This window comes from Pieris rapae, chromosome 2 (genome assembly GCF_905147795.1).
Source record: "Pieris rapae chromosome 2, ilPieRapa1.1, whole genome shotgun sequence".
NCBI classification, from domain to species: domain Eukaryota; kingdom Metazoa; phylum Arthropoda; class Insecta; order Lepidoptera; family Pieridae; genus Pieris; species Pieris rapae.
Window position 1 is genome coordinate 2,182,960 of NC_059510.1, and position 12,438 is coordinate 2,195,397.

At 33.7% G+C, this 12,438-nt stretch overlaps 1 protein-coding gene across 3 annotated transcripts in view; it reads left to right on the forward strand.

The window, feature by feature from the left end:
* The window catches only part of LOC110995165 (PH and SEC7 domain-containing protein), a 33,692-nt gene that overhangs the window by 18,042 nt on the left and 3,212 nt on the right, over positions 1 to 12,438 (forward strand). For 2 of the 3 annotated variants that reach the window (XM_022262191.2, XM_045632027.1), the window contains exons 5-19: positions 3,457 to 3,702; positions 3,935 to 4,048; positions 4,952 to 5,063; positions 5,321 to 5,451; positions 6,148 to 6,240; positions 6,360 to 6,457; positions 7,123 to 7,478; positions 8,162 to 8,331; positions 8,510 to 8,703; positions 9,224 to 9,422; positions 10,167 to 10,321; positions 10,679 to 10,805; positions 11,133 to 11,234; positions 11,510 to 11,654; positions 12,139 to 12,270. In XM_022262191.2, coding sequence (XP_022117883.2) covers positions 3,457 to 3,702; positions 3,935 to 4,048; positions 4,952 to 5,063; positions 5,321 to 5,451; positions 6,148 to 6,240; positions 6,360 to 6,457; positions 7,123 to 7,478; positions 8,162 to 8,331; positions 8,510 to 8,703; positions 9,224 to 9,422; positions 10,167 to 10,321; positions 10,679 to 10,805; positions 11,133 to 11,234; positions 11,510 to 11,654; positions 12,139 to 12,270 — 2,374 coding nt within the window. The remainder of the gene's footprint in view (positions 1 to 3,456; positions 3,703 to 3,934; positions 4,049 to 4,951; positions 5,064 to 5,320; positions 5,452 to 6,147; positions 6,241 to 6,359; positions 6,458 to 7,122; positions 7,479 to 8,161; positions 8,332 to 8,509; positions 8,704 to 9,223; positions 9,423 to 10,166; positions 10,322 to 10,678; positions 10,806 to 11,132; positions 11,235 to 11,509; positions 11,655 to 12,138; positions 12,271 to 12,438) is intronic. The other variant, XM_022262192.2, reaches the window with a different exon arrangement.

Consider the following 12,438-nt stretch of genomic DNA (forward strand, 5'->3'; position numbering starts at 1 on the left):
AGTTATAGTTTAAATATAAATGAAAAGAGCGTCTTTAAAAGACCGACAACGCACGTCGGCCTATTGGCAATCTATCGACGGCGGTAATATTTAATTTGAGGTGAGTCTCCTGGCCGTTTGTCTCATAATATTTTTTTTAGATGCCCCCACTGCCCGCAGCCCGCAGTCATACCTACAATTTGTGCTGGGACAGGGACTTAACATACATCGTTTCGACATCGTTTAGAACAACATGCCGGTTCTATTAACCAAAATCTAAGGTCCCGGCTGAATTCTATTGTATTTGGTTCTTAATAACAACGTCATCCCATGTTACGACTATCGGTTGTTACGACCAAATATGAGTAGGCCCTTTGATGTCGTTATAACAGATTTTCACTGTATTGCTATCTAAGACACTTTGACGTATTTTTTTTCTTTGATATTTTTTTGAAATGCCCGCAAATTTTATCTTAAATGTGCTGAGTTCGTCACTATATTCTTTCCCCGTTTGCGATATAACCTAAATGTACGTATAAAAATACATACATACAAACGCAGTTTAGGGTTTTGTCTAGTAGCTCTCTATATATTACATTAAATCACAAAACAAAAGTCTTAACCAAAAAGTTCGAGTTTTAACCGTTGGTCCAATGAGGCGGTAAATTCTATTATTGGAAATGTATAAATAGTCAAGTTGATAAGCGGAAGGATAAATTTGTCTGTCCCTTCGTATTTTATTTTCGTGTTCGAGGGGCGCACAGCTGATATCGGTACGATAGTGCCATGTGTTCTGCAGACTGAGGGTTCCTACCCCTTAGTGATGACGTGTTTCATTTATAATGTTTATTTACAATTATACCAATACGATGGCATTTTCCTTCATTACATAATTACGTTAAATATAAATACATAAAAGTTAGGGTACACTATCATACGATGTGATACGATACGTTTGTTATTAAACTCCTCCAAAACGAGTGGACCTATTTTGATGAATATTTGTGTGTGTTCAAGTGGATTCGTGAACGGTTTATATATACAATTAGATGATTTTTTTATATATATCTCAGACATGTACAGTGCAACATAGAGAATAAAATTGGAACATAAATAAATGTCGCTGTATTTTGATTAAATGAATCACTTTATGTATATGAAATATTTGACGGAAATAATATTGTTAAAAATAAAATATCGTAAGTTATTAACACTTAATAATGCAATTGTTTGCGATTACCATTTGAACAGCTGGATTATTATGTAAATATTAAAATGTTTTGGCCGGAGTCGAGCGTTAAACACTGCCTTTTCACATAATGGTCCCAATTTATATAACGATGAACGGTTTAAATATTAACTCCCAAATAATGTGATTTTAAGTCCTTATTAGTCTCCTAACATAGAGAATAAGAAAACGTGACAAAATTCGAATTCTCCGCTAATGCAACAGAATTAACTTATTCAGGCGTATATATGGTATGTATACGGTAATGATCAATTTAAAAAAAACGCTATGTAAGGATCTGTCGGGTACCCAATCATTATGAGGTTAATAAGTATTTTTAAATAGATAATTTCTATTTTTCTAAAATCTAAAAAAAATATTTTTTTTTTAAATTTTTTGTATCGCAGCGTTTGTCATTACAGTTTCACTATTATTTTAACGAAAATGCATATTCCCTAAATATAAAAACTCAATGAGTAATTTCTTACCTAAAATATGTCTCATTTCACAAACATTGATTGCATGAATCGATTTTTTAACCGACTTTAAAAACCCGAAGGTTACAAACGATATTTTTCTATTTAATCTATAGTACTCGTGTTAACCCAAGGAAATGTTAGAGTTTTATATATGGCAAGGTTTGTGAGATCTATTAAAAATATTTTTTAATCAGTTTACACCTACAGTTATTTCCGTCCCTCATATGACGCGGAGATTAATTGTATTTCTGTACTGAAATTTATTTAATGATTTGTCAAGTTAATAATTAATTTTGGGTACCTTTGCACCTGTTTCAATTGTGTTGTTATAATATTCGATATTACTCCTAAAATAGTTTCTTATAACGCGGTCCGTATCTATGGGAGGTGAATTGAAAATTTTTGATTTTCTGTATACACACATACTTTGCGTAATAGTTTCATACACTGTCTTTGACCTGTTTTTCTTGTTAGCATAAAGAAAATTCAAAGTCGTGCTATAAATACTTGTTTGTTTTGATAACAATGTCATGACTGATTGCGACATGTGCCTAATACAGAAGTAAACAGTGGTTTCCCTGAAACTATTTTGCTATAATTGGCAAATTCAATCATTAATATGTATGTTGACTTTAAAACCAGTGAAATAATAAAAACGCGTTGTTTTTTTTTTTGTATTTGATGTGAGTCAATCCGTAACACGTGTATTGTTAAAACAAAATACAAATTGCAGACAATGATGTTATCAATTGCATATTATATAACTTTGTTACTGTACATTTTTATAAAATATATCTTAATAGTAGTCTCCTAGACTATTTTAAGTGTTGTATTGTTAAGTACAGTGTATACAGTTTTTTTTTATAGAACAGGGGGCAAACGGGCAGAAGGCTCACCTGATAGTAAGTGATACCGCCGCCCATGGACACTCAATGCCAGAGGGCACGCAAGTGCGTTGCCGGCCTTTTAAGAATTGGTACGTTCTTTTCTTGAAGGACCCTAAGTCGTATTGGTTCGAAAATAATAATAATAAATCCTTAATATATTAAATTATTAATTAAGAAATAATAAATATATAAAAAATACGATAAAAAGTGAACAGAATTAAAAGGCTACCTACATCACAGTGCATTTTTATGAATTTAAAAAGAAAAAAATATTACGTTTTTATACCTTATACAACATTATGTGACCATTTATTCATTCACTCAAATCGGGACATTGGTTTAACTTAGGTCAAATAATAAATAGTCAATGAAAAAAAAAACTTTTTGCAAGTTAGTTGGCTTAAAAGTTACGAAACACAAAATACAGGTACCCAAAATGTTTATATATCAGAATAACAAAATTGTTTTAATATAGTTGGTGACGTTTTTAAATAAGAATAAAACCCTTGGTACAATTGTCTTTATATTCTGCTACTCAAATCTTCCCGCAGTTTCTGAAAACGGGACAATTATGCGTCCCACAGTTTTGGAAAAAAGCTACAGTCCCTTTCAAAACGGGACGTCTACACACGTTACTTATACATATTATTGCGTCTAACATAAATTGGAGCCAAGCAACGTCTACGTTAGCTGAAGAAATACTCTTTAGTTTAATTTTACCCTTGCAATTTTCAGGTGTTATTTTTATATTTGAGGCTAATTTTTTAATCTTTAAATCTCTATAGCCCTTGTATTCGTGGAATGTTCGATACTGCTTCTCAGGGCAGTGTCGAAAATAACATTTTTTAGGATCACCTAAGTCACAAGAAGTATTTTTATACAGACCGAACTCTCCAATATCCAGCAATTCAAACAGCAACTCGTCCAGCAATTCGTCGAGCAACGGGTCGGGAGTACAGTCGGGGGAGAGCTGTGAAGCTCTTCTTACAGAAGACAGGCTTCGACCGAGGGCTAACCAGCCCAAATTCGAAGCCTACATGATGACGGGAGATCTGATGCTGAATCTGTCGAGGGTCGAACATCCACATCACAATCATCACGCGCCAACACATAGAACACATTATCACAGGTTAGATATTTATTTTAACTATATTTTAAATTTTATTGTCGGTGGTTTATTTATCTACTATTTGTATATTTTTAGGGTACATAATATTACGCTACGAGCGAACGAACGCGAATCTAATGAATATTATAAGTGAGATTAAATCGTCGAATTAAAAACTTTTTTGTGCTAGACATATCGTTTTATAATTTAAAATGTAATATATAGTGTTTTTGTAATATATATTATATTACAGATATAATTCAACACCGGCGTCTCCGAGTGAGAACAGAATAGCAGCGCGAGTCGAACTATCCCACAGACACAATTCCTCACCAGACACAGGCTTACTTGGGGAACATGCCAAATTGTAAGTTTAGATTCTGTGATTTTTAAGAAATTCCAAAGTAGTAAATTATTTTTTTGTGTACCAAATTCAACGAAATAGTTTTTCTGCTAAATATTTCGTAATATCCAAAAATAACAGCGAGATTTTTATTTTTAGAATAAATTTCTTTATCGAACAACTTTTCCATATCCTCCACTAAATCATGCGCTGGTAAAAACATCAAACAGTCGTGACCATTTTCATACAATTATTATTTAATTATTACATTTCATACATTTTCGTTAAGCGTTAGTGGGTCACGACTGATTTTCAGTCTCCAGCCATAGCGATAGTTACGATCCCCAATTTCGATATGGTTCTTGAGATATCTATAGCGATGGGTGCTGAGCCTTATCTTCTGATACCTATACTATAGCTTGAACTTAATAAAACGTATATAATACTTTATTTACAATTATTATAATAATAGTAATATAATTATACGTGTAATTTAACGCCTCCAATTTAGTTTAACGTATAAATAACCGTTTGGTTTTAACAATTCACTAATACCTCTTCACTAACACATAAGATAATTTATTATAGACATATATGTACTTTAATGTGCTGGGAATATTTAATGGAATGCCGAACCACCTGATGTTGCAGGATGCAAAATGGTTTATTTTTTTTTCTTGAAGTTTTCTGAATTATGCTTTCGCATAGATGCCCCTGCTTTTTTCGTATTCAGGGTGTGTCATTAACTGGGGTAATAATACGCTTTTGTAAGAGTCACGTTTGTTTTCTGCTCTAGATCGTACTTGGATGCCTCTATGTTTGGAATTGTCTAATGTGTCTTAAACCGTATATCTTAATAATGAACTGCATTTGTTTTCATATTAGGAATTATTTTTCATTAGACGTGATGTGAAATAACTGTTTCAGATATAACTCTCAACCTGCGTCTCCGGCAGGCGGCGCCGCATCTACCGGTGAAATATCATCACGAACACAGCAACAGATTGTTCGCACTTCACGCTCTGAAGATCACTTACAGGTATTATTATTATTATATACAACTTAAAAGGAGTCTAAACTGATTTTTTTTATATGCAGCAATTTGTTTATTTTTCCCACATATTTGCCTTATGAGATAGATTCTATATTTTGCCCTATCTATTTATGTTTTTCTAACTTTTTATGTCTTTCAGGATTGTGAGAGTTCTATCATCATTATTTGACATTATCAAGAATAGTGCTAGGTAAATATTTTAATAATTGTTACCTTATACTCAGTAAATCTATTAATTTCAGAAGGAGTCATCTCTAAGCGCTGTGGCGGTAGATATGGAGGAGGATGTGACGTCATCGCTGAACACGCTGTTGGACGCGCGACCGGATTCCGCCACACCCGGACCTAGATCTGACTCGGATGAGAGAGACAGGTATATCATTTGATTTAATAAAATACTGTGATTGAATAAATCAGTGGCGCTACAACCTTTTTAGGTCTGGGCCTCAGATTTATGTATCATGATCATTTAAAAATGTAATAGGCAAGTAGTTGATATGGCTCTTGTTAGTCGTACACTGTCGACATTTGGTGTTTTCCTTCGCTGTTTGAGCGAATGTTCAATGGGCACAAAGAGAGTCTATTTGTTGCACAGTCGGTCATCGAACATACGACCTCAGGGCTGAGAATCGCACGTTGAAGCCACTACGCCAACACTGCTCACTATACTAAATAAATATATTATACTATACTGTACATACAGACCCATACCACGAACAAATAAAATAGCTATTTGATTGAATTAAAATATATGAATATTGAATCAAGGAAAAATATAAAAATTCTAAAATATATAGATTGCATCAAAATGACGGTTTCTTTTAATTTTTGCGTGTTATAGCTGAGGTAATATCACGTATGATCGTTAGATATTTGTCTATTATACGGCATAAAAGCAAATACAGCCATCAAGATTTGTAAACATGACCATAGAATCAGTAAAAAAAAAATGTCAATGTTGTAGTTCAGTTTCCTTGACTTGGCACGGCGAAGAAAGCATTTTCATCATCATCACATTGATGAAGAATCATACATATAATGTTTGACATTAATTACGTTTCCGTTTTAGGATCGTATGGACCTACAACGCGCCGGTGTCTCAATGCAATGGTTCTGCCGCCACTTCCAACTCTACCTCCATATCTGATGGGATCTCACAGCGGTAAAACCATTTTCTCAAAAACTTTTGTGAAAACTTAAAAACAATTCGTAACTAAAATTAATTGTTACTATGTGATAAGTAGTACAAAAAGGAAGTACAAACGATGCGTTTGTTCCCAGGTCTTCGTCACCCGCATCTCCAACGTCAGCATCATGGTCCGCCTTATCCCCACCTCATAGACAACACCTCGTGCCGCAACACCATCGCACACTTAACGGTAATTTGATAGACATTTTTGCAGGCTTTTAGATTTTAAATTCAATACAATTCATCAACTCATTTACTATTCCCAGGTCAAGGGAGTTATTTTATAACAATTTTGAGAACTAAAATGTATTATACGTTGTCAATTTAATGTGAGAAATATGTAAATTATTTGACAGATTCTACTCTGATTTATAATTCCGTAGAATTCTGACACATTAAAAGTGGTTTAACGGGGAGTGATAATTAATTTTCATGACAAACAGTAAAAACTCACTAGTAAATATAACATTTTATATTTTTCTAAAGGTTCACTAAACCTGGAATTAATAGTGATCCCAGCTGAAAAATTAAATAAAGTAATTAAACTTTATTCGATATATTGTTCGTGATCTTGAAAGATTTTTTTATTTTTTTATTAGGTCACTTGAGTAAGTAAATATTAAGATTTACCTTCTTGTAAGTAAAACATAAAAAATATTACTTTATTGCCCTCAATTTGGTCAAATTTGTCGATTTTCGGTGGAGAACTTTTTAGTAGCAACACTTATGAAATGTCAGAATACTACGGAATTAAAAATCAGAGTATATAGAGATTCAAGTTTTGGCAAAAATATTTCTTGTCACCGACGTTCTGCAATTATTAGACGTAATAAGTTAAACGGTAATCTTCCGCAGGTGACATGAGCCTATCAGAGGCCGTGTCGAACATATCTAGTCCAGACTTCCAAGACCAAGACGACATGTTTGAAACTGGCCGGGAATGTCCTCGCATGGAGTTATCCGACCCATCAGATTCGGATTCCACGATTCTGGTTTCCGAACCTTGCCACAAACGTGCAAAATCGGCAACGTTATCCGATACCAGTGATGTTACACTTAACGGCGCTGACAAAGACTATAGAATAGTGATACAAGTGAAGGGGCCGGATAAGGGCAATAATAATGACAATTTGAATAATAACAATAATACAAATTATGCTCAAAATGGTAAAGAGAATGGTTGCACGTCGCCGGAGAATCAGGGTTATCAGGTATGTTTATTTTATGTCTCTAAAGGGAAGAGATATTTTTCAATCTTCACTCTTCTTTTATATATGACGATGAGGCTCTGAACATCGTATCATCTACTTGTATTTAAAAACTAAAAAATGACTACTACCCATACAAATTTATGAAAGCTATATACATATATACTTATATGACAACCAACTGACATTTTTTTATTTCTTAAAAGACATCAATTATTATCCAGCTATTTTTCTTTACTTATTATTAATGTTTCCCATTTAAACTTTATTATAAGTATTTCAACATTATAATAAGCCAAATTGATCCAGCTATTTTGGAGGTTTAGCAAGACACACAAACAGCAATTATATTTTATATAGGTACGCCCATATGATTTAATTAAAAAAAATGATATTTAGAAAAAAATCCTCATCTTTTTCAAACTGTATAATAATAACATACATATTATGTTTAGAGAGAGAACTCTGATTGATTAAAACAGTTTAATTTGTCCCAAACTACAATTATTATTATTTTTATTATAACTGTCCCAACGCCCTTGCTGACACTGATATAATAGTTAAACTTGTAAACTGAACACTTTTATTCAAATCAAATCGTTTATTTGCTAGAATAGTCTTACAATTTTTCCAGTTTATTAACAAAAATCTATATTATGAAGTATCTATATAGAAATTAATTTCAGGAATTGGCTTCAGACCAGGGGTCGGACGAAGGATCTGACGTTGACTCTTTACACTCGTTCCATTATAGTCCGAAGGCAGTGGATATTCCGTCGGCTGAAAGGCTCGCTAAGCGGCTTTACCACCTCGATGGCTTTAAGAAGTCAGATGTATCGAGACATCTTAGTAAAAAGTAAGTGAAATTGTATATCTCTTGACAGATTCTGGGTTCCTGGTACTTTATTTTTAGGTAGTTTTTTAAAGGATGTATGGTGTTAAATTGTTTATTGGCAGTTTCAAAATAACAAATGAATTGAAATGTTTAGACCCAATAATAATACCTATAAAATCAGAATTTTATATAATTTCAGCAACGATTTCTCAAAGGCAGTAGCAGAGGAATATGTAAAACATTTCGAACTGACGGGCGCGACGCTAGATGTCGCTTTACGGACGTTTTTATCAAGATTCGCGCTCAGCGGGGAAACCCAGGAGAGGGAACGAGTCCTCGTTCACTTCTCCAGAAGATATTTGGAATGTAATCCCGGCTCTTTTAATTCACAAGGTAAGAAAGTTCATGACTGGCGAAATTCATAATATCAAATCAATGGTGATAATATCGATTTATATACCAGCAAAAGATAATAAAAATATAGATAATAAATATGTAATTGTGGTGCCTAAGTACGATAGGAACACCAAAGATAAGCGTATCAGTATTTTAGTCTGTTGTATTTAAAAAAAATAAAAATTATTAGGGATGGGGGCGGCCGCTTGCAAGCTATCTCTTCCAGTGCAAGAAGTGCATAACTTAATCTTTAAAAAATATAGAATTACCAAACTTTATCATAAACTATACTCATATATAATCTCACGGATTCATGAATGGCGACGCAATACAAAAGAAGAAGAAATACAAGATATACAATAGTCACAATTGAGCAGGATAGGATATGGTTAAGAAATGTCTATGTAGAAGAATTGTGTAGTCTGTGGTACTAGCTAAAAATATAAAAGAAAATCGATTTCCGCTGATCTGTATAAAATCGAATTAAAAATCAAGATATTAATTTTATAAATTACAGACGCCGTACACACATTAACCTGCGCGATAATGCTGCTAAACACTGATCTTCACGGATGTGGTGGCGGCTCATTTCGCCGGATGTCCTGTGCGGAGTTTATAGACAATTTAGCAGATCTCAATGATGGCGAAAACTTCCCACGGGAGACGCTCAAACAGCTTTACTATGCGATACGAACACAGCCTCTACAATGGGCGTTGTAAGTATTCCTTCAAATAACTTTGATTGCGATTATAAATTAGTTTATGATTTTTTATGTTAATCGGTATAAACAATGTAAATCTAGGAAAAAAAAGAAAATGTTTATTTCAGACTAGTGTTAGTAATTACATAAAACAATATTTTGTTTGTTATTTTCGCCTCACGTCTTTTGCTGCACCAGAATTATTTTGTATATTTTATTCATATTTTGATATTGTGGCATCTTCGTGATAAAACACGTTCAAGCAATCCCAATTTGAAAACAAAAAAAAAGGATTTCTTAGAAAGTTTTGTACGTATGATGCCGATAGCCTAGATTATTACGGGCTCCTATTGCTATATCCTCCTTTGCCTATTAGAGGTTATCTCGCTGAGGTCATTGGATGAACCTCCTACGGCAGTCTTGATCTGGTCTCTGGTCTGGTGAATTTCCAGGCGGTCCTTCCACTTTTCCTTGACTGATCCAAAGAATGTAAGGCTGCGAGATTGTACTGTTGCGAACAGACGGTACTTAATCACAACCTCAATTAACTTATTTATTCTCCATGTTTTAAAGTTTACTTCAATGCTTAAAAATTGAATCAACATATCATCAATAAAAACCCGTTAAACTATTTCTTGGAAACTTCGCTTTTTATTGCGTTTTGATTGTTATTGATCGTTTTTGATCGTGAACCCGCGATATGATACTTCGTTACGTTCGTTTATTTAATTACGATTATTGCACGCATTTCTATTACAGAGACGCGGAAACACCAGCGGCAGCGAGTAACGAGAATCGAAACAATGGTGGTGGAACTAACCCATTCCTTCATGTGCCGGACCAGAGTCGGGCAGTCGAGTACAAGAAGGGTTACGTCATGCGAAAGTGCTGTGTCGAACCTAACGGGAAAAAGAGTGAGTTCTCTTACACTTACTTACACAATAGTGGTTTCAACCATTATGTACTATATTTATCCTAAGAAATTGTAATAACCAGCACACAAAAAACCTTTTCAATTCATCAGAAAGATCAGAATTAATTTGTCCCGGTTTTGCATTTTTCAAGATGATTTGTATGAGTTAACTTTGCTTTGAACATATTGAAAGAATGAGATAGAGGTAGGAGACGCTATCATAACAAGTAATTTTAATTTTCACACTAAAATATACTTATAAATACATATTTAAAATAAACAATACAAAAGATTATTGATTTTTTAGATTTGTAACAAATAAAATTGTAAGTTTAAAATAATTTTATTAATTTCACAGCTCCATTTGGCAGAAGAGGTTGGAAAATGTTCTACTGCACTTTGCGAGACTTAGTGCTGTACCTACACAAGGACGAACACGGATTCCGACGGAGTCAGATGTCCGACAATCTTCACAATGCAATACGGTACATTTTGGAGTTTTTTTTTAATTTATAGTTACGTGGAGGTAGGAAGGTTTACTGTTCTCTAACTACTGTAACTGGAAGGATGCACGCCCAGTCTAGCCACTGACTGGCTGGTCCGGAGGCTAAAGTGTAAGAGTTGGATATATGACGCAGTAAGAGAGTTAATTGAATCTCTAGACAGTTAATTAAATCGATCAATCGATCCATCGATATTCAATCAAGTCAAGAAATTTAGTAAGCTATGAGCGATTTTTTGTCTATCTGTTCAGTTGCATGGTACAATACCAGAGAAAGGATGAAGTTAATTTTTTTCTCTCGTTATTTTAGAATACATCACGCGTTAGCCACAAAGGCAACAGATTACACAAAAAAGCAACACGTGTTTAGACTACAGACTGCGGACCAGGCCGAATACTTATTTCAAACAAGGTACGCTTTTTATTTAAACCGACTTCAAAAAAACTAAAAAGGAGGTTATCATTTTTTTGGCACGAACTTCGAAATGTAACCTAATAGGATATTTAAATTAAAAACTGGAATATTTTCTTTTGAGACCTTCCCTCAATTAGAGGGCGCTATCTCAAGATCGATCTCAGGATCTTCGTATTCCATTTTTAACAGAACAAATCTAAAAGCTTTTAATAATATAACTACATCTGAATTAGCGGCAGAGCAGCAGTATCTCATACGTTTTTTTTGTACAGCGATTCAAAGGAACTAAACTCCTGGGTTGAGACGATAAACTTCGTGTGTGCTGCGTACTCAGCTCCACCTTTAGCAGGCGCAGTCGGGTCACAACGCAAGTTTCAGAGGCCGCTACTGCCCTGCTCGCATACTAAGCTCTCTATGGTAAACAACAAATATTCAATTACTATATAATTTTTAATTTACGCCTCCAATTTCATTTGCATATAACTACTGTAGCAGAAGTTAAAATATATATTTTTTAATTATTTTGAATTTGGTTTCGTACTTTATTTTTAAAAACTTCTTTGGATTTAGCGTCATTTCACATATTTTTTGTGTTCATTGTATTGTATAATATTTTTTTATTTATTGCGGAGACTGAAAGAAATATATAGGTACACATAAATAAAAATAACATTACATTACTTCGTTAAAAAAAAACATTTTCATTTATTATTATTATTATTATTATTACTCGTACGCATCACGTCATCATTTATAACAGAACTAAAAACTTTAGTAGTAAAGTTTTTTTCGACAAAACAATATTTAACCAAAGGTGATTTTCAGATTGTGTTACACATATCATATTACTTGAAAGTTTGTGCTCTTTAAACCATTAACATTATTAATAAATATCTTTCAGCGGGAACAGTTAGCGGATCACGAGGAACGCGTGTCCCGTTTAGAAGAGGAACTGGCAGCCCTGAGACACGCGAGAGATCACTCCAGAGAACAACAGCACTGTCGAGATAAAGACCACTACCTCGTCTATGAAGTAGGGTTTATTATTGAGTACTCTTTACCATAGCATTTATCTCTTTTATAGAGGGAAGCTATCAAGTCTTATCATGTTCATAAAAACAGTTTCTGTCACTCTCTTGAACAGCCTCCCAAATGAAGAGCATTCATACTAACTAATACAATTGGTTTTACTGGAGTTGGT